General features: G+C 36.0%; 1 protein-coding gene across 2 annotated transcripts; it reads right to left on the reverse strand.

Moving 5' to 3' along the window:
* Positions 1–5,811: 5,811 nt before the first annotated feature.
* OTUD6B (OTU deubiquitinase 6B) lies at positions 5,812–27,626 on the reverse strand. Of its 2 annotated transcripts, none has more exons than XM_036932811.2 (7): positions 27,407–27,626; positions 26,608–26,759; positions 17,927–18,007; positions 13,244–13,556; positions 11,586–11,647; positions 8,879–8,985; positions 5,812–8,118 (listed from the first exon to the last, which is right to left on the reverse strand). In XM_036932811.2, exons 1-7 carry the CDS (start codon positions 27,486–27,488, stop codon positions 8,034–8,036), a joined length of 882 nt encoding a protein of 293 aa, XP_036788706.2. In that variant the 5' UTR covers positions 27,489–27,626; the 3' UTR covers positions 5,812–8,033. The 2 variants fall into 2 exon arrangements, with proteins under 2 accessions (XP_036788706.2, XP_036788712.1); XM_036932817.2 differs by lacking the exon at positions 27,407–27,626 and adding an exon at positions 15,051–15,191 and having other exon boundaries at positions 26,608–26,661.

A 27,626-nucleotide genomic window follows, 5' to 3' on the forward strand; every position in this document is an offset into this window, starting at 1 on the left:
ATATATTCTCCGATACTGTAGGGTGTCTTTTTGTTCTGCTGATGGTATCATTTGCTGTACAGAAGCTTTTTAGCATGCTATAGTCCCATTTGTTCATTTTTTATTGTTTCCCTTGCCCAAGGAGATGCGTTCAGGAAAAAGTTGCTCATGTTTATAGTCAAGAGATTTTTGCCTATGTTTTCTTTTAAGAGTTTTATGGTTTCATGACTTACATTCAGGTCTTTGATCCATTTTGATTTTAGTTTTGTGTGTGGGGTTAAACAATCCAGTTTCATTCTCTTGCATGTAGCTGTCCAGTTTTGCCAACACCAGTTGTTGAAGAGGCTGTCATTTCCCCATTGTATATCTATGGCTCCTTTATCATATATTAATTGACTATATATGCTTGGGTTATATCTGGGCCCTTTAGTCTGTTCCACTGGTCTATGGATCTGTTCTTGTGCCAGTACCAAATTGTCTTGATTACTGTGGCTTTGTAGTAGAGCTTGAAGTCAGGGAGCGTAATTCCCCCATCTACTCTCTTCTTTATCCATCACTGTTTCCATTTATTACTTAGATATCTGTGTGAACTCTACTTAGAAGAGTTCAAAGGAGGGCTAGGTAAGGATCTGTTGGAGATGTTCTACAAGGAATTCTTAGAATGGTTATGAGGTTAGAAACATATACATATACACACACACACACATATATGGATATTTTTTGGAAGTCTCCATCAAAAACCAAACATATAGAAAACAGAAGGAAGTAACCAATTAAAATTAAAAGCAGAAATGAACAGATTAGAAGAGAACAGTGAGATAAAACCAAGCTTAATAATATATTTAAACATCTATAAAGTCTAATATAAGGATGGAATCAAAGAAGCAAAAATGGGAGCGCGAAGGGGAATGGTATAAAATAATGCCAAGCAGGGTTTTGGCTTGGGAACTATGCATTCTTGACTGAGACATAAAATAGCAGACCAGGTGGTGATGGTGGTGGGCAAATACAGAGTGTATGCCCTTCATAAGGCCACAGCCACAACTCAGTCCTTGCCCAGTGCTACCATAAGGAAATCCTGGCCAGAGCGACCATTTTAATTATTTTGAGAAGCTGGAAATTAGAATTTTAAGTGAAATCTCCAAGTTCTTAAATACTACCAATGAATTCACTTTTTCCTTTTCTTTAAATCACTACATAGGACAAACAAAATACATCTCTGGACCATATTCAGCCCATCAATTTGGAAGCTCTGGTGTAGTAAAAAAAGAGGGTCAAGGATAACATCCTGAGAGACAGAGGAAGAGGTGCAGCCCAGGACAGAACCTTAGGAGGGAGAACCAGCAAACAGCAGTGTTGTGAAAAGTAAGAGAATTTAAAGGAGTGAGGGGTCCACACTGTTAAATGCAGCAGAGATACCCAATAAAATATAACAACAGGTAAGTGATCACTGGTGCTACTTTTAGAAGCAGTTTCACTGGGATTGATGGAAGCTAAAACTAGCCTGTTGTAGGTTGAAGTATATATATATAATTCCATGTGCGAAAAGTATCACTCTTCAGCAATAATTAAAACAAGCTTTGTAAATATATCACAACGCACACTAAATATTTCTAAAGAGTACTTGAATAGTCTTTGTTGAACTTAGTAAAGGTGTTTTCTTAATTCATATTAATTCATCCATAATATCAAAAAAGTTTGAGAATTCATATAATATCATAACCAAACCTGACAAATTCTGTGTTGATCAAAAGTCTTGACAGTCATTTCCAAATAGAATATAAATGTCAAACTTTGATAACAGGAAGGAAAATTAATATTATGAGACTTTTTCTTTATTATCTTAAGTTACTTCTTTGGTCTCATAATGGCCTACAAACCACTGAAAATTCCTCCATGCTGAATTTCAAGGGCAACAGTGAAGTTTCCCCTCATTCTAGCATTGTGAACCACTTTGACAACCCCACTTTTCCAAAAGAAATCAATGCCCTTTACGTCATGGGTCTGCCTCAGTTCCAACCAACATATAGGCAAAGAAAGAGGAGAGGGGAATGGAGGGGAAGGGAAAGGAGGGAAGAAAGCCAGCAAAATAATAGCCATTATTTTCATATTTGCAATAAATTATATAGCATATGTTAAAATCCTAAATGTCTAGACTTTCATATTTATTTTTATAATTCTCTTACTAGGTAAATATTATTCCTATTTTATAATGATCAGAAAAGCTCTGAAAAGTTAAATATATTGCACAAGCTTATAAAGTAAGTGCCAAGGTCAAGATTTAAATCTAGGTCTGATCCCAAATTCCACTATTTTCAGTACATGCAAAAATCCTTAACGATGCTCACCAAATATTCCAACCTTAAACATAGATGGTAGGGCTCTATCTCTGGGTACTTTCCTGTTTGGGTGAGAACATATAATTCCAGCCACTGAATGGAAATGTGTTTCTTCTGAAGCACAAAATTTATTTGCTGAAATGAGACTCTCCACATACTCTCTTCCAGAAAAATTTAAGACAGTGACAGCTCCATCTAGTAACTTGGGTCCCAGAATGTATGAACATGGAACAGAGCTCCCAGCCAACTTGCAAAATGTAGCATATACAAGAAATACTCCTTTGTTGGAACAAGCCACCAAGATTTCTGAGTTGTTACCACAGCCTAATTTAGTCTGTCCTGACTGCTACTACTAGTGGTATCAAAGTCAAATAAACACATCTCAGTGGGTCAGGATACAGTAGTTAGAGAAGGAGAAAAGGAATTTAAGGTCCACTAAGCTTTTCAAAGGGGGTTCGTGTAGTTTGGCTGTAAATAGTTGCCAACGTTTAAAAAAAAACAGATGAGTCACTACCTAATGCATCCATTTAAAAAATCTAAAATGTTTTCCTTACAATTTACCAACCTCATTAGCAGTAAGTTTTATGATTTAGTAAGGGTTCTCAAATGGGGACGATTTTGTCCCCAAGAACATTTAGCAATGTTCAGAGGTATTTTTTCCCCTCACTTCTCTAGAGCAGTTAACTACTGGCACCGAGCAGAGGTGAGGAATGCTGCTCACCATTTATAATGCACAGGATAACCCCAGTGACAAAGAATTACCCAGCTCAAAATGTCAAAATGCTGAAGAACTCTGATGTAGGTGTATAAAGTCTTTCTGATTTCAGGGTGGAAGAGATGCCTGATTCACAAGCAGCGATTTACTTTATAAAACAAAGTCATTATTTTCACTCAGCAGTCTCATGCATTGGGGTTCTTATTAATCCTCATGTTGCTACTTTATTGGATGAGATTATAAACAATAGGACTTTCTTTTTTGTCAAGGTAAGGATAACACAGATAAGAAGTCATCCCTGTTCAGCAAATTGATAAAGTTCAGCAGTTTTATAAAAAGGCAGGAATTTGTTTCACTAAGGCACACTAGTCATCCACATTATACTGAAATGAGAAAACTATAAACTTCTTCCTGATCAGTGTATTGACAAAGTTTTTAATATTTTTTTGGTCTGTACCATTATTTTAGAAGACCTTTCTATTTTGTAGATTCATTAGAATCAGACTGTCATAGATGACACATGAAAGTAAATTAACTGTATCACATTATCAGAAGTTAAGAAAAAAAGCTTTCTTGGGTCCCATTCCTCCTTTCTGTAGACCAAAAGCCTTAAGAATCCATCCAAGGGTAAGGTAAATTAAAAAGCAGCCCTTCTATGAACAAGCACAAGCACTCCAAGTCAATACCTCTCTCTCTTCCAGCTGGTCCATTATAGACTAATACAACTACTCAGGCATACCCTAGCATCTCAATCGATCTTACAACTATCAACAAACATTTATTAAGCATTTAATATATAGGCCAAGCAATGTGCTAGATATTTTAATAATAGTCAACAAGTTCTTGTTTCTAAGTACTTAACAGACTAAGAAAATAAACAACAATAAATAAATGCAAGTAACTAATTACAAGTTTGTAGTTACTAGAAAGCAACGTGCATGAACTGGGATACTAACCAGCCTGGCAGGAGGAGTCTGGGGAGCTTGCCTAGGTTGGTGCTACTGAAGCTGAAACCAGGAGGATAATTAGCTAAGTGAAGTGGGTTGGGTGAAGCATTCATTCTAAAATGAAAACTCAAAAGCCTCAGATTAAGAGACAATAATGGTGGGGCAAAGAACAAGAATTGGTGCTCCCTAAAATTTACTTTAAAAAAGAATTAGGAACACCGTATGTTCTACTTTTATCACAGGATGGAGAAAGATTATCTTAAACAAGATGTATGATAGCAGAGAAGAATTAATGTATGTGAAAACATATGGGGCTGGGCATAGAAGCTACAGGGCATAAATATGCAAAGAAATAAAAAGATAACCATTTCAAACAATAAGGCTTCTCTCTCACTTACCAACTTTACATTTCCCTGTATGGCCCCGGAAGATGACTGGTTAGCCAGAGACGGGTAAGATTCCTCAAGGGAGGAACAACCTAAGACAGGCACAGTCGCAGGGGGGCTATCAGGTGAGAAATTGGGGATCAACAGAGGTGAGGCTTAGAACCTCACCCCCCCATTCTGAGAGAAATCTTCTGCATACGTGGATGTTTTATTGCCCTTGTCTAGCTTGGATTAACACATAGTCTACAGGCACACACCTGATCATCTACATTTGCTCTCTTACAACACTAAACTATGTTTTCTACCTTTATCTTGTATCTATCTACCACTTCAGCATTTTATTAAAAATAATAATAAAGAGAGAAATGTAGTATCCATGTATAAATCAAGTATAAAAATCAAATGAGTATTCATATTTGAACTGTTTATAGTTCATAATGCATGAGCAAAACCGAAAGTTTCTGTGATGACTGCCCTTGTACTGTTCACCATGTAACTTATTCACTATGTAAGAATTTGTTCTCCATGTAAGAACTTGTTTGTTATGCCTCAGAAGATTGGAGACTGACGAAAATTAGGCTTGGGGTGGATTAATGATTGTGCATTGAGCATTGACTCCCCTATACAGAATTTTATTGTTGTTAACAACCATTTGATCAATAAATATGAGAGATGCCCTCACAAACAAACAAACAAAAAAGTACACACTTCCAATTGTAAAATAAATAAGTAACCGGGATGTAATGTATAGCATAAGGAATATAGTCAAAATATTGTAACAACTTGGTATGGTGATAGCTGGTACCTAGAATTATCATGTATATAAATGTTGAATCACTATGTTGTACACCTGAAACTAATGTAATGTAATACTGTGTGTCAACTACCCTTCAATAAAAATAATTATCTACAAAAAAAAAAAAAGAAAACATATGGGAAGGAAACAAACACTCTCATTTGTTGAGTTAAAAACAGTATGAAATTACCAATTAAATTCTCAGAAAAACAACTAATCTGCTCCTTTAGCTAGTTCATGACAACCTGTACCAAAACAGCATATTAATTTTGTGCCAGCAATCATTTGTACAAATTTCCTTCTTACTGCTTCACATCCTTACACATAATTATTTTACTTTTCTTTAACACCCACACAACCCTTAGAATATTCTTCTAATTTATTTGCCTTAAATAAACCTTCACCATGCTAAAAAGGTTCTGAGCTTCAAACTGATTTCTAAGAGCCATGGCTTAAAAGGTTATTTATCTCCCTCCCTGCCTGGAGCATGCTATACTTATGTGTTTACTCCAAATTCCTTAGCTGTGATTGTATTACTCTCAATTATATGTAAGAACAAAATAAAGGATATAATTCTAAAACAAAATCGGTTTTCTCTATTTCTAAATTATAAAGCTGTTAAAGAGTAACAGTTTGAACACATAAATGTTGATTTAATTCATATATCTTTTATTCTTCTTTTGGCAAACATCAGATAATATGAGCAAAACTGTATTTTTCACTATAGTTATACACATTCTTTTTTGCTTTACACAAGTTGTAAACATATTTAAGTGGACAAAATTCTTGGCTAAAGACACATTCCAAAATTCTGACATAAACTTTTCTGAGTTAGGACAAAAGAAAGCTTATGAAACTTCCATTAGACCATTATCATAAAGCAAACTAAATGATATACGCTGCTTTTAAATTAATATCTGCTTCTTTCATGTTCCAAAAACATGGAAATTTAAAGGCTTCAAATTTAGGTTACAGCTAAAATAATTTTCACCTTTTAAGTTTTATGAAAAAACAGAAGCTGACCAACAAATCTTGTTCATAACCAAACTGGCTATTTAAAATAAATAAATAAATCTGTAATCATGAAAATTCTACTCATCTTGTTAGAAAAAAAAACAGCAGTCAATAAGTTATTTTAGAATACTTTAGATGGAATTTATAACTAGCTTTAATGATATCTTGTTTTATTACTTCTTAATGTTTATCTTTTAAAGTAACATATTATATCAAAATAAAACTAAGTTGTTTAGTATTTTGTAACTTCATTCTTTTATAAATTCGACCCCCCAAAAATTCAAAACAAAGATTACAAAATAGGCAGTCTTCAGAATATATTCATTTGGCAGACAGAATGGTTTTTAATCTCTTGAACTGGAATGCCTTCATGCAGTACTCACTTGTTCTCATTGACCACAGTCCCTACTACCGTCTCACATTGTCACCAGCTCAGCATGTGCGGCTGACACCCTATTTTCAATATTATAAAACCCAATATATACTTACAAAAATGAGTTTCATTCATGGAGCAAAAGTTCAAATATTAAAGCTTGATGCTTAATCATACTTATTTCTAATGTAGGAAAAACAGATCAAACCAAAAAGGTCTCATTTTCGTAACAGTACTTCCTTACATAACAAATCATTAGATACATATGGGTACTATCTTCTTAGAGAGAATACTGTTAGGACTAACCTGAAATCTGAGCTAGATAAATTATTCACAGAAAAGTACCACATACTGATTTTGCTAAACAGCCTTGGCTCCCAAACAGTGGCTTTCAATTTTATCCATACATGTAACAAAAAGATTCTCAAATATTTGGTTTAAAGGAAGTTAGTATTAATAAGATTAACAAAATAACAAGCAAAAAAAAGGCTTTCTTCTAATCCTAGAGAGTGAAGCAAAGAGAGAGGTCTTTTAAGACAAATTGGAAAAAAAGAATTGAAAGTAAATTTGGTCTTGGACCTTTTTTCATTGCTACTCCTTCAATTTTTAAAAGTTATATAACAAAAGAAGCCACAAATTGTTTTTCTCTGAAACAGGCTAAAGGAGAGCAAAGCAACTGAGCAGTGACGGAGAAAACACAAGAATATACAAATTTGTAGTTATAAAGTTATAAACAATGGTATTAATCTCATTTTGAATTTTAAGAAACAGCAAGGAGTAATGAAAATTAGAAAGACAATCTGTTAGACTTTTTAAATTACACACAAATAAAAGGTTAATCTTTAATTCTTTAGAGATTTAAATCTGATAGAGAACACTTATTTACCTTTGAATTTATCTCATTTCTTAAAACTTAACAAGTGATTCCCTTGTGAATATTTTAAATCATTAATTATTAAAGCAAGCTTCCTAGCTGCACTTTGATAGCATTAAAAAAAGCTTCACATCATGACCCCAACAATACCGAAGTCACTGCAATCAAATTCATTTCCAAACATTAATTAAATTTGCTATCACCATCACATTATTAGAATGACAAAGAGACTGGGTCATTTTATTTCTTCAAGAAAAACTACATTGAATTGGTTACTGAAAGCTTTTAGTAATGTGGAAAAAAATACATTCAAAATTTATTTCAATGAAGAACAGACGTTAAGTTCCTATATTAATTAAAATATCAGCAAATAGGGTACCATCTCAGTATATAAATGATGTTCTCCACAAAGGACTTAAAAGTGTTTTTAAAATACCACTAAGGCTGGTTAGTTTCTCTGACACATTTTTTAAAAACTGTTAATAGCTTTGTCATAAAACTGATTTAAGATAGTTGTGTTTTTCAGTAATGTTTAGAACAATCCAGCACTTAATATGAATACTCAGATCAGCACACTGTACTAAAACATAATTGTGCAACATTTTGTAAACTAGCTACAATTTTCAGTAGCTGTGTTCACCAACCGTGTAACAGAATTGTAATGTTCTCCTAAGCCGTATGCATGTCTCATATATCTGAAATGAAAAAAGGAAAAATAAGTAGTTTAGACAAAAGTAATTCAATGTATATAAATGCTGATTATAGATATAAAACCAAGCACTTTGAATAAATTACTCCACAGGGATATCATTCAATAGACTTCATCAACATAGTACTTAAAAATTCAACATCATTTGAAAAGCATCAGCAGTCAGTAAGATCTGGTTCAGTAATTCTGTCTACTGAGTTTAAGTTAGGTAAAACACAATCACTGTAGAGAAAAAGAAAAGAATGAAAGGCTGAGTGCTCAAGAAGCTGAAGTTTTTACCTATATCCAAGCCATAATGACTTTAGTAGGTTTAGCTAATTAACACTAAAGCCAATAGCAAATTCTCCATGCTGTGTTTCAGAGAAGAATTCTTTTAACATGTAAAATACTTCCACATATGAAGGAAAAATCTCTAAGGGAATAAACAGGCAATATATACTTCAGCTTATACACTTGTTGAAACTTTTAGTTTTATTAACCTCAAGTCAGGATAATATGAAAACTAATCCTAAAACTTTGTAACCTCTAGAAATGACTTTATTCTTTATACTTACACTCACTAGAAGTTTAAACAATTACTTAAATCATGTATTTTGACAATGCCTTCTAATTATATGCATAATTAATAAGCATAAAGTAAGTATAATAGCTGAAGATACATTTTTTTTTATTTATCAACATACACAACCTAAAAACTTTTATTAATCTTTTCAAGTATGTAACATTTGATATTTCCAGGTACTTACATAAGTAATAGTGGTTTTTTTGGATATTCTTCACCAACTACAATAGGAGGTGAATCTGCCTGTATTATCTCAATTGGCGTTTGTAAAATGTGAGACAAGGCTCTTAGCTATAGGAAAGAAAATGTATCAGTTAAGAAATAAAGAAAGGTAAATCTCAGTCAAATTATAAACTACTGGGCCTACATGAATAGGGCACAGTCAAACCACAGATCTATTCTGTTCCTTCCTCACTGTACACCAAGAGCCTGACACAGAGTGGGCACTACATATGTATCTGCTGAAAAGACAAATAAATGTAATATTTATTAAATTGAATGCAGAAGTTTCAAACCCTGGCTGCATGACAGCTTTTTAGAAATATCAATGTCATAGTTAATTAAGTGAGGGGATTAAGATGCTTAAATCACAAATTCCTTTTGAAGGATATTTATTCATAAATTGTCTCTGAATTAGAGAGACAAACTAGACTGGGTTCATGATGACAATCACTTTACTTTTGAATATGCTTGAAATTTTCCATAAGGAGATTTCTACATTATCATTGTTCAGGCACCAGACCAAATCAACTAGAATTTGGGAGGGGCTGAGGGAATAAATAAGTGGTTTATTTTTTTAAAGCTTTTCAGATGATTCTCATGTACTAGTGCTGAGAACCACCATTCTATAATTTTCAAGGCATGAGCAGAATGAGTTATGTTTATGACTTGTACTATCCTTTCACAGCATTTCCATCTGATTAATACACGATCTTAATTACAGACCGTATGATACAAAATTAGTACTTAAACTTGGGTTAACAATAAATATTGAGAGTAACATTTCTTAGGCCTACTACGACCAAGCACACGAAGCACTTTATGTGTATTAATGCATCAATCCTAACAATAACCTTATGGGATAAGTACTACTGTTACACATTTTAAAGATCTAGAATCTGAGGCAGAGAAAGGTTAAGACACCTCCCTGAAGTCAAGCACAAGGAAATAAAACGACCTGCAACTGAACTGAGGAAGTCTGGTTCTAAAGCCCAAGTACATAAACAAATTAACTAATTAACTATTTGACACTTCAATCATAGTGCCCTGATCTATGTACCTGTTCCAATGTAAGAACATTCTGTGGAGAAAATGGTCCGTTTAGGAAGTTTTAAACAAAGGTAAGAAATTACTTCAGCAATATGGAAAAGGTTCTTTACGCATGGTGGCAAATTTAATCCTGCATTCTTCCTTGTAAAATGTCCCTTAGAGGTTTTTTTTCTTAGAGTAACATTTTCTAAAAGCTAGCACAGAATAGAGAGTGTCAATCAAGCTCTGGAAATCTTAACATCCTTTCTAAGTCTTCTGAGATCATACACAGAATTTATCTTGAAATTGAAATTTACCCATTGTGAGAACACAACTTTTATTTCATATGAATTCAGAGACAATTTATGAATAAATGTCCTTCAAAAGATGTTTTAAAAGGTTTTTCTCAATTTAAAAAGAGCCACTTAGGTCTCCAGTTCTCAAATTAATTTGTGATTTAAGCATCTTTATTCCTAATATAATCACAAAGCTGCTATGAAAACTTCCTGAGTTTCAGAGACCCAGAAGAGGCATACAAAAGGAATGAACATAGTTCCCCCTGGTGGCTCAGAATAGGTACAGATAGAGCACTGCTGAGAAAGATTTGAAGCATTCAGGTTACTTTACCTTCAAGCATGGATGTGAAGCCTCAGAGCCACTAACTATTCAAGACGACTAACCACTACACAATAATATTAATGATACTGCTAGATTCCTCCACCTGGCACTTTAGTTTACAAACTTCTATGCATATACTCCTTGTCTTATTTAATATCAACAAATGACCTACCAAGTACACACAGGGGTTTTATCATCCCCATTCAATAATTAGGAAACTGAGCTCAGAAGGTTGGCTAACTCCCCAAGTCACAAACCTGGAAATAGAAAGAAAAGCCAGGACCCAAACCCAGGACTTTGACTTTCCCTCTTAACCCCTGCCTTTCTAATACACCAGGCTGCCTTATCACTACTTGGACCACTTAAGTGTTTTATTTTGTTTTAATGAAACAAAGTTTATAGTACAATAAACAGAGCTTTAAAAAAATCCTGATTAAATCACCACAAGTGACTGGACGTATTTTTTTCTTACATGTGAACTTTAAGGCATCAAATACTGCTTTCAAGTCAAGTGAGTCAGTATCAACTAGGAATTCAAGACATAATTGTAAGAGATGTATTATGGTAGAATTTGACCTCTAATTTTACATGTTGTTTCCTATTCTAATGTAATGGATATGTTACTTTTCCAATAGTGATTTTCATCAGTTGAGCCATGAGGGTAAGTTTTACTGTAATTGAGTAAAATCCTCAATTTCATATGTCCAAAAAGTCAATATATTGCCAGTAGCAGCATCACAAATAGGAACACTTACAAAGATGCAACAGTAGCCTCACCATCCCACAGATCCAACACAAGCCTATTTAAAATGAAATGGTGTGTCCCTTTCCAAAGGTACATCTTTAAATCAAATGTCTAAGGATTTTACCCCCCTATTTTCAATGCTCTGTCAGAGAAAAGTAGCAAATATATTAAGAAAAGGAATCTTCAAATAGGGATCATCTGAAAAATATGTCTGAAAACTACAGATGGGATTTAGAAATTTTTAAGAATCCATAATGACTATGAATAATTATAGACTTACCTCAAGCTGACCTCCCCATGCAGCTGTGTTTACAATATCATCACAGTACTTTCCAAACTCTTCTGTAGAGAAAAGATCAGAATGTAGCAGTTAGTAATTTTCATAACTCATGTTATAAGATTGCTTTTATAGCTCCCACAATTCCTGATGAAACTACCCAAATTATGAACCTTCTCCTTCTCTACCTGTACTTTCAAGAATTTAATCCACTTCCCAGAGCCAAACTTCACTCACTCCAACTTTCCAAGACCTCTCCATCCAAGAGCAAATAATTCATTTCTGCTTCTCTCCTTTAGCTGGAGGCCCAGGGGCCTTCATACATTAACAAGCCTAATCTCTCTCTTTATCCAAGCAATGACCCAAAACTGCTACCATATTTACTATCTCAACATGTATTTTAAAGCCCAAACCTGCATTCAGAAGAATATACTGAAAGACTAAAAAGCCTCTGTAAAATCAAGTTCACTGTAAGACCCCTTAAGAAATTTGAGAATTAGGGTAAAAGTACAAATGAGTTGAAATTCCCTTCCCAACAATAGCATCAAATAGTGCTTCCACTTGTTATTTCAGAATTATTTACGTTATTTGCATCAGTATCAGTTCTAGCCAAAGAAAGGGCTTCTTGGATCAGTCCTGAAAGCAAGTAAAAGACCTAACTGCAAAGCTTAATGGCCTATCTTGAGCATATATGCTTTGATAGAGCTAAAACGGGAAATTAACACTTTCCTGGTGAAGAGAGGGGAAAGAATTATGGGCATCTAGGAGAAAGTACATCCTGTGTGTACATTTAACACCCTGCTATATCCCCAGTGCTGAGTGATGGCCTTTAATACTGTCTTAATGAAAGAAGATAATTAAGTCTCTTTTGTCTTTTTCTCTGTGATTCAGCATGCTGAGCTGCCACCTCCTCTCTACTACACTGATAACCAGTGAAGGTGGGGACTCCCTTAAACCAGTCAGCCTTAACTTTCGGCTCCACAAACCATCCTGGCCAGATGACTTGCTCCCGAAGGACACTACCACACCATCTTTTCTTAAGGATTAACTTTCCTCTCTTACATCCCTTATGCCCCCAAAAGTCAGATTTTACTTGCTCTCTCCTTCATTTGCTTTCTGTGCATTTTTTTACTTCCCCATAAATACCTTATCATAATTATCAAAGGTATTATAAAGAATAGGTAGGTTATTAACTTGTTTCTGGTTTTACAAAGTTAAATTCTGCCTGAAAATTATGGCTTATTGTGAATAAAATTAAATAAAACAAGTATAGGAAAAAAGGAGAAATTAGTTTTCCTAGTCATCTCTGCTTATGGTCTTTAGGCCCTATACTTCCAAAGACTTACCTCTCTCTATGCTTAACTTTGTGAAATATTGAAATTATGATATTTTTTTCTAACAATAATGAATCCTATTCCTATTTTTATCTTATATAAAACCACTAATATATTTAAACTACAAAATGGCTAAGCACTTAAAAGATCTTAATAAAGCAAAATGCCCTAGTATCTATTAAAATTATAGAAAATAATTCTGCCTAAATTTTGAGGTTTCTTTTCCCGCAAAAGGACTATATGGGTTTTCCTTATTCTCCGTCCTGGGAAGCACTTCAGCAACCACTACCACAACAGCAGCAAGACATAGTAAAGAGAACAAGTTACCTGGAGTACACATGTCTCCTGTATTAGGGTTTGTTAAAAATGGCAGAAAGTCTTCCACATGGCTTTCCATATATTTAGCAGTTTGACTTCTTAAGGCAGCCACAGTCAGAGGGCATTCCTGTTCTTTCAGTTGATCTTCAAGGGCTCTGTACATACAGTGGCCATCAGATGGGATCTGTTTAATTTCCAACTGTCTAGCTGCCAATATGTGAGCAAGTTTTTCACTTTCTACATGTCTAGCTCCAGATAAGTTCTCAATTTCAGCTTCAGCTATCCTTTCTTCCCGTTCCTTTTCCAATGCAGCTTTTTTGTCCTAAGAAGAGGAGAATGTAGGAAAGTTAATTAACAATAACTAGAACTAATTTACATTTATTAAAGGAATAGGAGGATTCTCAAAACTTTCTGCCAGTTTTTCTTCCTTCTCTCACAAACACTATCAAATTGATGATCTTATCACATATAGAATTTTCTACACTGTGAACTCCTTTAAAGGCAAATTATCTTTTTATCATAGTATGTACCTAGCACCTAGGTCTGTACTAGGATAAAAGAAAGCTCTTAAATTTTTCTTTGAAGTCTATTTACAAACTACATGCCAAGTTTCTAAAACTTTACTGATTTCAAAGTACTATCTTAAGACGAGATGTCTTAGATCTTAAGGCAACATCATCATTATCATATTTAAGTCCAAGCTAGTCCAAGGTTTTTAACTTATCACTCCACCAGTGAGGCATTAATATGTTAAGGACTTTAGAAGGGTACAGGAACTCTATCTAGTTTTTTAAAAATGTGTGCATATACAAACACACATAAGTTATAGACAAAAACATTCTTCTTTATAATAAAAAATTTAAACATTACAGATAAGACTGAAGTTCCCCTTAAGGACCACTGCCAATTCCAATTCCAATGCCTGCTTTACAAGTCTGGTGTATATCCTTCTAGATTTTTTTTCTAAGTATTTTAATATGTATGTACTCATAGAAAATGTATAGAAAAAACTCAACAAAAATGGTACCACACATTATATTCTGCAACTTGCTTTCAAATGTCTTAAGAGATCTTCACATCACAGCATATGCAAGGGTTCAAGGATGGGGTACAATGAGAGATTTGTGACATGAAGGACGGACAAAAGTAGAGTATGAAGGTTGGGGAAAAGAGAAAAAGTTCCTGACAGTTGAACTAGAAAGGATCAAAAAGCCGGAAAGCACTATATGTTTCATAGCTGAACATGATTCGTATAGCTAAAGTACCAGAGTGTCAAGAGATGAGGTTGGAGGCAAAGATAGGCTATAAGTGATTATATATTACATCTATGTGTCATAATTAAAAAAAAAAAACACTAGAAGGATATACATGAAATAGTTATAGTGCTTTTTTTCTGGATGCTAGGATTACAAAATAAGGTTTGTTTTATGCATGTGTGTGCTTTTCTACATCTTCCCAATTCTCTACCATGAGTGTGTTTTACTTGTATATTGGGGGGTGAATGCTTTTATTTTAAGAGAATAAAAATAGCTAAACTAAATTTTACAAATCTTGACAATGGTAGCAATTACAGTGACGGATTCGATAAACCAAGGAAAACAGTAAGAAAAGGTAAAGATTATCTCTCTTATAAAATATAAAGCTATTTAAGTTTTCTTCCTCCCAACTCTAACCCTGCAAGTAACACGAACAAATTTATTATACTATATATACCTACAACTATGGATCACAGTGGCATAAAATCTTAAAACACAAGATGGCACTGTTACTTTATAAAAGTCTAAACATTTTCAGAGGAGAGAGGGAGGATAAGCACCTTGGATATCATCTAATCCAAAACCCCTCATTTTCCTCTTCTGAGGAAACAGCACGCAGAAAGATTTCCAAAGGCCAAACAGCTGGTTAGAAGCAGAGCAGGGACCAAGGACAACACTGAGAGCTCCTTCTATCCAGGCACCTAAATCAGAATAAAAGTTGGAGCAGATGGGAGCTGGCGTTAATGATGTTCATGTACTAGTTACTGGAAGAGTGGAACTTCATACTATCTGTAAAACCGTTTAAGCCTCTAAAACTAATCTCATCATTTCATTTTGTCCCTAATGCTCTGCTTCAATAGTACAAAACAATTCTGTTTTTTTTCTAGGGCACTATGTGGGAAATTCATTGAATTCTTTTCTCAGCCATGTTAGCTTACCAATGGCAGTAGGCACTTTTTCTACAACCCTAGTGCTGGTGATAGATAAAATGACAATAATGAAGCCTAATGAAATGGTATATAAGGTGAAAACAGCATGTGACTCATTAATATATTGTCGGTAAAACTACAGTCATATTGGTATAATAATACAGCAAAAACAACTCTGAAGAGAAATCTTAAGAGCTGGCTACTAGTCCAAGGTTTGCATCGAACTTTCAGTACACCATTGAAACATGAGCTTCAGCTTTCTCATTTGTAAAATAAATTGAACTAGATCTCATTCCAGCTTTTGAATTTCCTATTTTTGGAACCCAGTTCTTCTAATTTCTACCCAGCTTTTCTATCATACTAAAGAGCCTCCACTGCAGTTCTCTGAATTAAATAAAATATCCCCTATGTTTTTCTAAATTAAAAATAAGAGATTTGCTCTACAATATTCTAATAACAAATCTTCATAAAGTTTTGTCACATTTTTTCTACCAGAGAGATTATCTCCCCAAAGATAAAACTTCACTAGTTAACTGGTTTTTCAGTGTTTGGTGCCTTTGGCAAAAAAACGGGGGGGTTCAAAATAAGCCTAATATCCAATTATTGGCTCTGTTTTCAGGTTCTGTTTTCTTAAATAATGTAAACTTTCAGTATTTTCAGTTCCAGAATCCTATTAATATAACAAAGTAATAAGAAACTTTGGCCATTACTCTTAGGGTGTTTTCTCTGCCAAGTGTGAAAGCAGCTGACTGTAAAAGATACTAAATTTTTTAATGGTATAACTGAAAATCCAATTCAGCTATGCAATATTTTAGGTGAAAAGTAACAAAAAGTTTGAGAAAGATAAGGGAGTTTAATTTATTTTTATTTGTTATATTTCCTCAGGGTCCAGGTGAAGATGAGAAGTTTTGCTAAAGACAGGAAGGGAGCTGGGTCCATGTTTTCCAGAATTAAATAGGCTACTCTGAGATGTATCGATTTTTAAGTAGAGGCAATTCCAACAAATATTTTGTTATGCTACTGCCAAGCAAAAATTGTGCCCTTTGCTTTTGATCTACAGAAGCCATATGACAATTATAAGATTATCACAAAAAATACATAAGTATGGAGTTGAATTAAATAACCTCCAAGATAGCATGAAATCTAAATTTCACAATTTTATTAAATTCACAATCATATTTCCTCAGGAATAAAATCTTACATAAAGATGAAAAATGCTCAACAATCTGCAACTTAATTGACTTTCAAATCAACAAAAATAGATACTGGTCTTAGACTGAATTATTTAAGAGGCATACTGTGCAGTACTTAATATGGTAAACAATACTATCATTTGTTGAGACACTAGTTCTCCAGGCCTTGTGTTTGAGCTTTGGAAACAGTGTAGTATTTAATATTCACAACAACTGTATAAAGTAGGTACTGTTTCCCCCACATTTTACACATGTAAAACTGAAGCTTAAAAAAAGTTAAGCCACAACAATAAGTGGGAGTTAAAACCACCATCTGTATGACACCAGACCTGTGCTCCATTAAATTATGTACTACTAAATTATAAGATGCAAAGCTAGCTTAAAAATAAACATTTAAGTCCTAGAAAACATTAAGTGCTAATAAAACAGTATTCGGTACTAAAAAGACTGGGTTCAAACCACTTTTTCAAAATGAAAAAGCCTTACTTTCCTATCTAAATCTCATTCCCAGTTTAGTACCATCATGAACTCATTAATTATAATAAATCAGCTTCTTTAAGGCTCTTTGATGATGCAAACTTTCATTTCCACTTTTTTTTTTTTGAGCATGCTCTTTCTACTTCAAGCATCCTACCTAAACAAATTCCAACTCATTATTTTAACACCTAGCACAATGAACTTTTCCTTCTTTGAATTTTCATTGCAACTAACCATTACATAGCTACTACATAATTCTCTGAGAATTTTGTACATCTATATATATCTTGCTTAAGTTCTAGGTTCAAATCCTTATTTCACCATTTAATGCCACAGTTTTTAACCAAAATTGTGCATCAGAATCACCTGGGCCCATACCTTAAAGACTGTGAATTATTAAGTCTGGGAAGTTGTATTTGTAAAAAGATCCTTTGTATACCCCCTCCCTAGCTCCACCCTCCTGTGAGAACTGGAAACTGGACAAGTTATTTTATAGTGCCTTAGGCCTATTTTTCTTCTCTGTAAAACAGAGATAAGAAATCTTACTTACTGAATTACTGTCAGTACTAAATGAGGTTTCATATAATGTGTAAGCTTAGCACAGTACCTGGCACATAGTAAACGCTTAGTAAATTTTGGCTTAAGTCCTGGGACAAGGAACTCCATCTCTCTCTCTCTCTTTCTTTTTCTCTCTCTTTCTTTCTCTCTCTGCCTCTCTTTCTTTCTCTTTCTTTTCTCTCTCTCTCTCTCTTTCTTTCTTTTTCTATTTCTTTCCTATAAACATAGTATTGAGTACACAAGAACTGTCTTAAATACTTGGTGACATGACTTTCATACCCGTCTCTTTTGTGCTTTTGATATCCGAGGCGGCTGATTCTCAATACCCAAGTTTGAAATGTTAACAGCAACAGAATCTATCTGAAGGAAACAAAAAGTATTAACAAGTTAATGAAAAATACTTCTAAATTATTATTCAAAAGTATTAGATTATTAAATTTTTCTTGAAAAATCACAAATATGTATAATCCCACAATTCAAATTTGAATAATAGCACTAGATACAGTATTAGATGACATGGTTTTGTTGTCTCCTTTCTCTGTTTTTAAGGGAGAATTTGTCAGATTTCCAAGAAGTTTCTTTACAGCTCTTCAAGATAATGTTCATCCCTGTATGATTTCCTTATCAGAATGCCTATTCCATTAATCCTGTAAGTACAAATTTACTCAGCATTCCACCATTCCCTTCTTTAAATGTTCATAATACTTACAGGATATATAAGGTCCTGTGCTGGTTCAGTTCATTACTATTTTCATACCCTCAAATATGGCAACAAAGGCCTTTCTCAATCTTAATTAGCTGGACCCTGATGAGCACGGCACTTTTTCTATCACTTCTCATCTACAAACTGATAACTATAGGTAGAAAATTTAACTTACAATTATCATTAACCTACTACAGTCAACCTTAATCACCAAATGGTTATCATGTTTGGTGAAGCAAGAGAAAAGATGCTAGATCTGTAATTAGCAGGATTAGTAGCTAGTATTTTATTACTACAACTATAAATTAAGCTAGTTTTTAGTATGACACATACATAAAATATATTGAGGCCTATAATCACAACAGGAGTCTCCAAGGCTATGGCCCAAATGATTAAAATATAAAAATCAGATTAAGACTTCAAAGATTGATTATCAACTTCAGTGAAATCAACATTCTTCTATTTTTCAGTGATTTGCTAAAATTTACAAACTGCCATGCTGCATACTGACAATTAACAAGCACTGAAGCAAGAGAGAAGCATCTGGAAAAAAAAGAAAGCAATGATATAAGAATTCAGGAAGTGTTCAGAAAGAAAACAAGCTTAAGATAATGAAAAAGATGTTAGTTCAAAGTAAAATGGGAATCTGTATTTTAACAGTTGAATAATTTGTAGCCTTAGAACCAAACATTTTTGTCCTTGAAAACCTAGGAAAGAAATCTCAAAATTGAAAGGCCTGAGAGTGCAAATAAAGCTGTATCTCACTAATAGAAAAGATGGGGATACAATGAGGAATACCATGACAGTGACAATACAACTAGACACAAGGAGCATTACGCTCTGTTACTTGGAAATAAAATATGCTAAAGGTGAGGAAGGACTGGACGTTGATGACTAGCTTATAAAGTTAAAGAAAATGAGACTACGTTTAATATAACAACCACTGTAAATCAGTAGAGACAAGCTGTTTTCCCTGTCAACAAGCAGACCAAAAATGAACCAAAAGAATTTAATGATGACAGATAAAATTTTGGATAGAGAGGAGCCAAAATGAGTACGGCAGAGGAAATTTCCTCCCAAAACCATACATATTTTTGAAAATACAACAAATACAACTATTCCTAAAAGAGAGACCAGAAGATACAGTACAACAGACAGGCTACATCTACATCTGCAAGAACTCAGCACCTCATGAAGGGGGCAAGATATAACCCACGACCCAGTGGGACCCGAGCTCTCCCGTACTCCAGCCCACTGGCAGGAGGATATGAGCTGGACCGGGGAGGGAGTGGGAGCTCAGGACTGCTAAATACTCAGCCCTAGTCATCCGCACCGGGAGCACAGACACACAGTGCACAGTGTGCTGGATATTAGGGAAACGGAACAGTAAAATCTGCGAGCAGGTCCCCACAGCCGGTGTCCCTGGGACAAAAGAAAAGCTAGTGCTTTTTGAAAGTCTTAAAGGGACAGGGGCTTCACAGCTGGATAGAATCGTCTCAGCACACTCAGCCCAGCAGGCTGGGAATCCCAGGGAACATCAGGCACCCTAACACCTTGGGTGGCAGCATAGCTCTAAGACCCTCACAGAGATAAATGGCATGCTGTTCAATCCCCTACCTGCGTGGCCCCGCCACAGCAGGAGAGCAGCCTGTGAGCGGCTGAGCCCAGAGCGGCTGCCCAGAGCATCCTCCATAGCAGCCCAGGCCAGACTCAGTGGCCCTGTCAGCATGTGGCAGCCCAGCACAGACAGAGGAAGCCAGGATAGGGTGCGAAGGGTCGCCATCAGCGCACTGGGTGTGCCTGCCACTCCCTGCAGGGCTCTGGGCTGCTCCGCCCACAGTGGCTCAGGAAATAAAACCAAAAGCTGCTCCCCATGTGCGGTTAACTGGCACAGGCAGTGGAGAAGGGAAAGGTGACCAGCAAGCAGGAAGGGATATTGTTCTCCCAGCTGACACACATGCCACCTGCCTGTGACTACCTTTATCACCATGAAAAGTCAGAAGAATTTGATCCAGTCCAGAAATACCCAGACAACCCCCGAGATCAAGCCTGGGGAGTTAGATTGAACCAATCTTCCTGAAAAATAATTCAAAATAAAGGTTATAACCATGCTGATGGACCTGCAAAGAAATATGCAAGAGCTAAAGGATCAAATTAGGAGGGAGAATACAGAAATAAAACAATCTCTGGAAGGACTTAAGAGCAGACTGGATGAGGTGCAAGAGACCATTAATGGAACAGAGATCAGAGAACAGGAACGCAGAGAAGCTGATGCAGAGAGAGATAAAAGGATCTCCAGGAATGAAAGAATATTAAGAGAACTGTGTGACCAAACCAAATGGAACAATATTCACATTATAGGGGTACCAGAAGAAGAGAGAGAGAAAAAGGGATAGAAAGTGTCTTTGAAGAAATACTTGCTGAAAACTTCCCCAAACGGGGGGAGGAAATAGTGTCTCAGACCAAGGAAGCCCACAGATCTCCCAACACAAGGGACCCAAGGAGGACAACACCAAGACACATAATAATTAAAATGGCAACGATCAAGAACAAGGACAGAGTATTAAAGGCAGCCAGAGAGACAAAAATGGTCACCTAAAAGGAAAACCCATCAGGTTATCATCACACTTCTCAACAGAAACCTTACAGGCCAGAAGAGAATGGCATGATATATTTAATGCAATGAAACAGAAAGGCCTTGAACCAAGAATACTGTATCCAGCATGATTATCACTTAAATATGAGGGAGGGATTAAACAATTCCCAGACAAGCAAAAGTAGAGGGAATTTGTCTCCCACAAACCACCTCTACAGGATATTTTAAAGGGACTGCTCTAGATGGAAGCACTCCTAAGGCTAAACAGATGTCATCAGAGAAAATAAAATCACACCAAAGAAAGCTGACCAACCAAATACTAATTAAAGGAAAAAAATTAAATCAACTACTCAAAAAAGCAGTCAAAGGAAACACAAGAGTACAGAATAAAACACCTAACATATAAAGAATGGAGGAGGAGGAATAAGAAGGGAGAGAAATAAAGAATTATCAAACTGTGTTTATAATAGCTTAATAAGCGAGTTAAGTTAGACAGTTAGATAGTAAAGAAACTAACCTTGAACCTTTGGTAACCACGAATCTAAAGCCTGCAATGGCAATAAGTACACATCTTTCAATAATCACCCTAAATGTAAATGGACTGAACACACCAATCAAAAGACACAGAGTAACAGAATGGATAAAAAAGCAAGACCCATCTATCCGCTGCTTATATGAGACTCACCTCAAACCCAAAGACATACACAGACTAAAAGTCAAGGGATGGAAAAAGATACTTCATGCAAACAATAGGGAGAAAAAAGCAGGCGTTGTAGTACTAGTATCAGACAAAATAGACTTCCAAACAAAGAAAGTAACAAGAGATAAAGAAGGACATTACATAATGATAAAGGGCTCAGTCCAACAAGAGGATATAACCATTATAAATATATATGCACCCAATACAGGAGCACCAACATATGTGAAACAAATACTAACAGAATTAAACGAGGAAATAGAGTGCAATGCACTCATTTTAGGAAACTTCAACACAACACTCACTTTAAAGGACAGATCCACCAGACAGAAAATAAGAACACAGAGGCACTGAACAACACACTAGAACAGATGGACCTAATAGAAATCTATAGTACTCTATACCCAAAAGAAGCAGACTACACATTCTTCTCAAGTGCACATGGAACACTTTCCAGAATACGCCACATACTAGGCCACAAAAAGAGCCTCAGTAAATTCAAAAAGATTGAAATGCTACCAACCAACTTCTCAGACCACAAATGTATAAAACTAGAAATAAATTGTACAAAGAAAACAAAAATGCTCACAAACACATGGAGGCTTAACAATATGCTCTGAATGATCAATGGATCAATAACCAAATTAAAATAGAGATCAGGCAATATATGGAGACAAATGACAACAACAGCACAAAGCCCAAACTTCTGTGGGACACAGCGAAGGTAGTTCTAAGAGGAAAGTATATAGGAATTAGGCCTATTTAAAGAAGGAAGAACAATCCCAAATGAATAGTCTAAAGTCACAATTATTGAAATTGGAAAAAAAAGAACAAATGAGGCCAAAAGTCAGCAAAAGGAAGGACATAATAAAGATCAGAGTAGAAATAAACAAAATTGAGAAGAATAAAACAATAGAAGAAAAATCAATGAAACCAAGAGCTGGTTCTTTGAGAAAATAAGCAAAATAGATAAGCCCCTAGTCAGACTTATTAAGAGAAAAAGAGAATCTATCTACACACATCAACAGAATCAGAAATGAGAAAAGAAAAATCACGATTGACCCCACAGAAATACAAAGAATCATTAGAGAATACTATGAGAATCTATATGCTAATAAGCTGGAAAACCTAGAAGAAAAGGACAACTTCCTAGAAAAATACAACTTTCCAAAACTGACCAAGGAAGAAACACAAAATCTAAACAGACCAATTACCAGCAACGAAATTGAAGTGGTAATCAAAAAACTACCCAAGAGCAAAACCCCCAGGCTAGATGGATTTACTGCAGAATTTTATCAGACTTACAGAGAAGACATAATATCCATTCTCCTTTAAGTTTTCCAAAGAATAGAAGAGGAGGAAATACATCCAAACTCATTCTATGAAGCCAGCATCACTCTAATACCAAAACCAGGCAAAGACAGCACCAAAAAAGAAAATTACAGACCAATATCCCTGATGAACATAGATGCAAAAATACTCAACAAAATATTAGCAAGCCAAATTCAAAAATACATTAAGAGCGTCATACACCATGACCAAATGTGATTCATCTCAGGGATGCAAGGATGGCACAACATTAGAAAATCCATCAACATCATCCACCACATCAACAAAAAGAAGGACAAAAACCACATGATCCTCTCCATAGACGCTGAAAATGCATTTGACAAAATTCAACATCCATTCATGATAAAAACTCTCAACAAAATGGGAATAGAGGGCAAGTACTTCAACATAATATAGGCCATATATGACAAACCCACAGCCAACATCATACTTAACAGCGAGAAGCTAAATGTTGTTTTTCGTCTAAATTCGGGAACAAGGCAGGGATGCCCACTCTCTCCACTGTGATTCAACATAGTACTGGAGGTCCTAGCCATGGCAATCAGACAAAGCAAAGAAATACAAGACATCCAGATTGGTAAAGAAGAAGTCAAACTGTCACTATTTGCAGATGACATGGTATTGTACATTAAAAAACCCTAAAGACTCCATTCCAAACAACTAGAACTAATATCAGAATACAGCAAAGTTGCAGGATACAAAAATAATACACAGAAATCTGTTGCTTTCCTACACACTAACAATGAACAAGCAGAAAGGGAAATCAGGAAAACAATTCCATTCACAATTGCATCAAAAAGAATAAAATTTCTAGGAATAATCCTAACCAAGGAAGTGAAAGACCTATACCCTGAAAATTACAAGACACTCTTAAGAGAAATTAAAGAGGACACTAACAAATGGAAACTCATCCCTTGCTCTTGGCTAGGAAGAATTAATATTGTCAAAATGGCCATCCTGCCTAAAGCAATCTACAGATTCAGTGCAATCCCTATCAAAATACCAACAGCATTCTTCAACGAACTGGAACAAATAGTTCTAAAATTCATATGGAACCACCAAAGACCCCAAATAGCCAAAGCAATCCTGAGAAGGAAGAATAAAGTGGGGGGGATCTCGCTCCCCAACTTCAAGCTCTACTACAAAGCCACAGTAATCAAGACAATTTGGTACTGGCACAGGAACAGACCCATAGACCACTGGAACAGAATAGAGACTCCAAACATTAACCCAAACATATATGGTCAATTAATATACGATAAAGGAGCCATGGACAAAAAAGGGGGAAATGACAGTCTCTTCAACAGATGGTTCTGGCAAAACTGGACAGCTATATGGAAGAGAATGAAACTGGATCATTGTCTAACCCCATACACAAAAGTAAATTCGAAATGGGTCAAAGACCTGAATGTAAGTCATGAAACCATAAAACTCTTAGAAAAAAACATAGGCAAAAATCTCTTGGACATAAACATGAGCGACTTCTTCATGAACATATCTCCCTGGGCAAGGGAAACAAAAGCAAAAATGAACAAGTGGGACTATATCAAGCTGAAAAGCTTCTGTACAGCAAAGGACACCACAAATAGAACAAAAAGGCATCCCACAGTATGGGAGAATATATTCATAAATGACAGATCTGATATTGGGTTGACATCCAAAATATATAAAGAGCTCATGCACCTCAACAAACAAATAGCAAATAATCCAATTAAAAAATGGGCAGAGGACCTGAACAGACACTTCTCCAAAGAAGAAATTCAGATAGCCAACAGACACATAAAAAGATGCTCCACATCGCTAGTCATCAGAAAAATGCAAATTGAAACCACAATGAGATATCACCTCACACCAGTAAGGACCGCTACCATCCAAAAGACAAACAACAAATGTTGGCGAGGTTGTGGAGAAAGGGGAACCCTCCTACACTGCTAGCGGGAATGTAAATTAGTTCAACCATTGTGGAAAGCAGTATGGTGGTTCCTCAAAATGCTCAAAATAGAAATACCATTTGACCCAGGAATTCCGCTTCTAGGAACTTACCCTAAGAATGCAGCAGCCCAGTTTGAAAAACACATATGCACCCCTATGTTTATCGCAGCACTATTTACAATAGCTAAGAAATGGAAGCAACCTAAGTGTCCATCAGTAGATGAATGGATAAAGAAGATGTAGTACATATACACCACGGAATATTATTCGGCCAGAAGAAGAAAACAAATCCTACCATTTGCAACAACATGGATGGAACTGAGGGTATTATGCTCAGTGAAATAAGCCAGGCGGAGAAAGACAAGTACCAAATAATTTCACTCATATGTGGAATATAAGAACAAAGAAAAAACTGAAGGAACAAAACAGCAGCAGAATCACAGAACCCAAGAATGGACTAACAGTTACCAAAGAGAAAGGGACTAGGGAGGATGGGTGGGAAGGGAGGGATAATGGGGGGAAGTAGGGGGAGAAAGGGGGCATTATGATTAGCATGTATAATGTGGGGGGGTATGTGGAGGGCTGTGCAACACAGAGAAGACAAGTAGTGATTCTACAACATCTTACTATGCTGATGGACAATGACTGTAATGGGGTTTATGGGTGGGACTTGGTGATGGGGGGAGTCTAGTAAACATAATGTTCCTCATGTAATTGTAGATTAATGATACCAAAATTAAAAAAAAAATTTTTTTCCATACACATAAGAACTTTGCAACTTTCAAAACTGGAGTGTGGTTATGGAGTCTATGATACTTTGATATCCAAAACCCATGAAATAAACTAGACTGTATAAAGTTATAACAATTCATTATTCACTTTCTAGAGTAAGACAGCTCTGATTTTGTATCCTGGCTTTGACACTTAAGTTATTATGAATTCAGGACAAAATTTTTAAACTCTTTTAGTGTGTTTCCACTTGATATGTAGGATTAGGTACACTTACTTCATAGGTAACACTCCACGTTGTAATTATGAGAATCATATGAGCTAACGCATGCAATATGTTAAAGTGTTTGGCACATAATACAAACTAGCTGCAATGACAACAACAGATATTAGTTAAAATGATCATAGTATGCTCCAATTTATGGAATAAACATCAGTAAATTTTCATTCATTACATGTAGTACTTGTTCATAAAGCACTTTTATAACTTAGAAATGGCTTCACATTTGTTGTTCCATTTGATTCTTTAAAAATCTTGTGCTTAAACAGTAGAGGTATTTGTATCATATCACTTGTGCAGAAATTTATGTTCATAAGTTAAAGTAACTTGCCCAGGCTAAAATCCTATTTAATGGCAATTGTGGGACAAGAAGTCTGGTCTTCCAGCTTTCATTTGGTGAACCTTCCTCCAGTCCACTTTATCAATCTCTTCATCTTTTGGGCAAGTAAATAGTTTAAGAAGTATATTTCTTTGCTGACCTTTCTTACAGGAACACACTAATATGTAAATATAGTCACAAAAACATTAATGAAAGGTGGTGTATGAGCTTGACTGACTGACTTCATTTCCCTCCAGTTTTATGACTTCATATAGCAAATTTTATGACTTAGTTTGTGAGAGTAGACAATTGTTTTCAAATACTGTAGGCAAAGAGAAAGATTACTTCACATACTTCACTCTCATTCGACGTCAGCTTCAATTGCTCCAGTTCCTCTCTATGTTTCTGTTCCATTTCTGCTTCCAACTTGGTAACATCTTCAATGAGTTGCTTCCTCCTCTTTTTGTCATTCTTGGGAACAGCATTCTTCATACCCTGAATTTTGGCTGAAAGGCCACCAAAATCATCAAGTCAAAAACCCAGGTACTAAGCGGAAATGAAAAATAGGAACAGTAAGAGGATGGTAAGAAGACAAGCGTATAGAAAAAGTAATTATGGAAGCAAGAAGAATAACTGCGTAACAATCATTTACAGAGAGTCCAGGTGTAGCTTAGACCCACCCACCCCAAAAAATCATTAACATAACCCAAATTTGGTGCGCTAGGAAGAGGAAAAAGGAAATAAAAAAGTAATGAAGTTTCAAATCCTTCAAGTATCCTTCTGCGTCCTCAAAACTTAAGTTATTTCAAAACGTACCCACTGGAGTCAAGTGTCGGTAACTGGGGCAGGAATCGGAAAGGGGGACGGCGGGGGGGAGGCGAACAGTCTGGGTCCGAGATCGTGGCTTGGGGGTGCCTCCAGTTACCAGCGCCAAGCGGCGCGGCGCCACAGCAGGACGCGGCGGACTGACCGGAGGCAGCTGCGCAGCGTTTGGGGGATTCGGGGACCGCAAGGGCCAGGGGGCGGCAGAGAAGAGACCACCAGAGACTTTGGGGCGATCCGGGAGGATGCAAATTCCCTCTTCCTCCAGACCGACCCGCCACGCGCCCTTCCCTGGGTCCCGGCGACTTTCAGGTTCCCACTCTCCCGTCACCTTGCAACTCCTTCTTCTCTTTGCGATGCCTCCTCACCAACTGCTCCTCCTCACCAAGCTCCTCTGCCACGACTGCCTCCATGACGACCAGGTAGCCCTGCACACGCGCTGGATAGAAACCTGCACCACCGGCTGGCAGGCACCTTCCACCCCTCAACTCTCACCCGGGACACCATTGGCCACGGCTGGGATCCAGCCCCGCCTTCAAGGCGGTACCGGA

This window comes from Manis pentadactyla, chromosome 3 (genome assembly GCF_030020395.1).
Source record: "Manis pentadactyla isolate mManPen7 chromosome 3, mManPen7.hap1, whole genome shotgun sequence".
Classification (NCBI taxonomy): Eukaryota; Metazoa; Chordata; class Mammalia; order Pholidota; family Manidae; genus Manis; species Manis pentadactyla.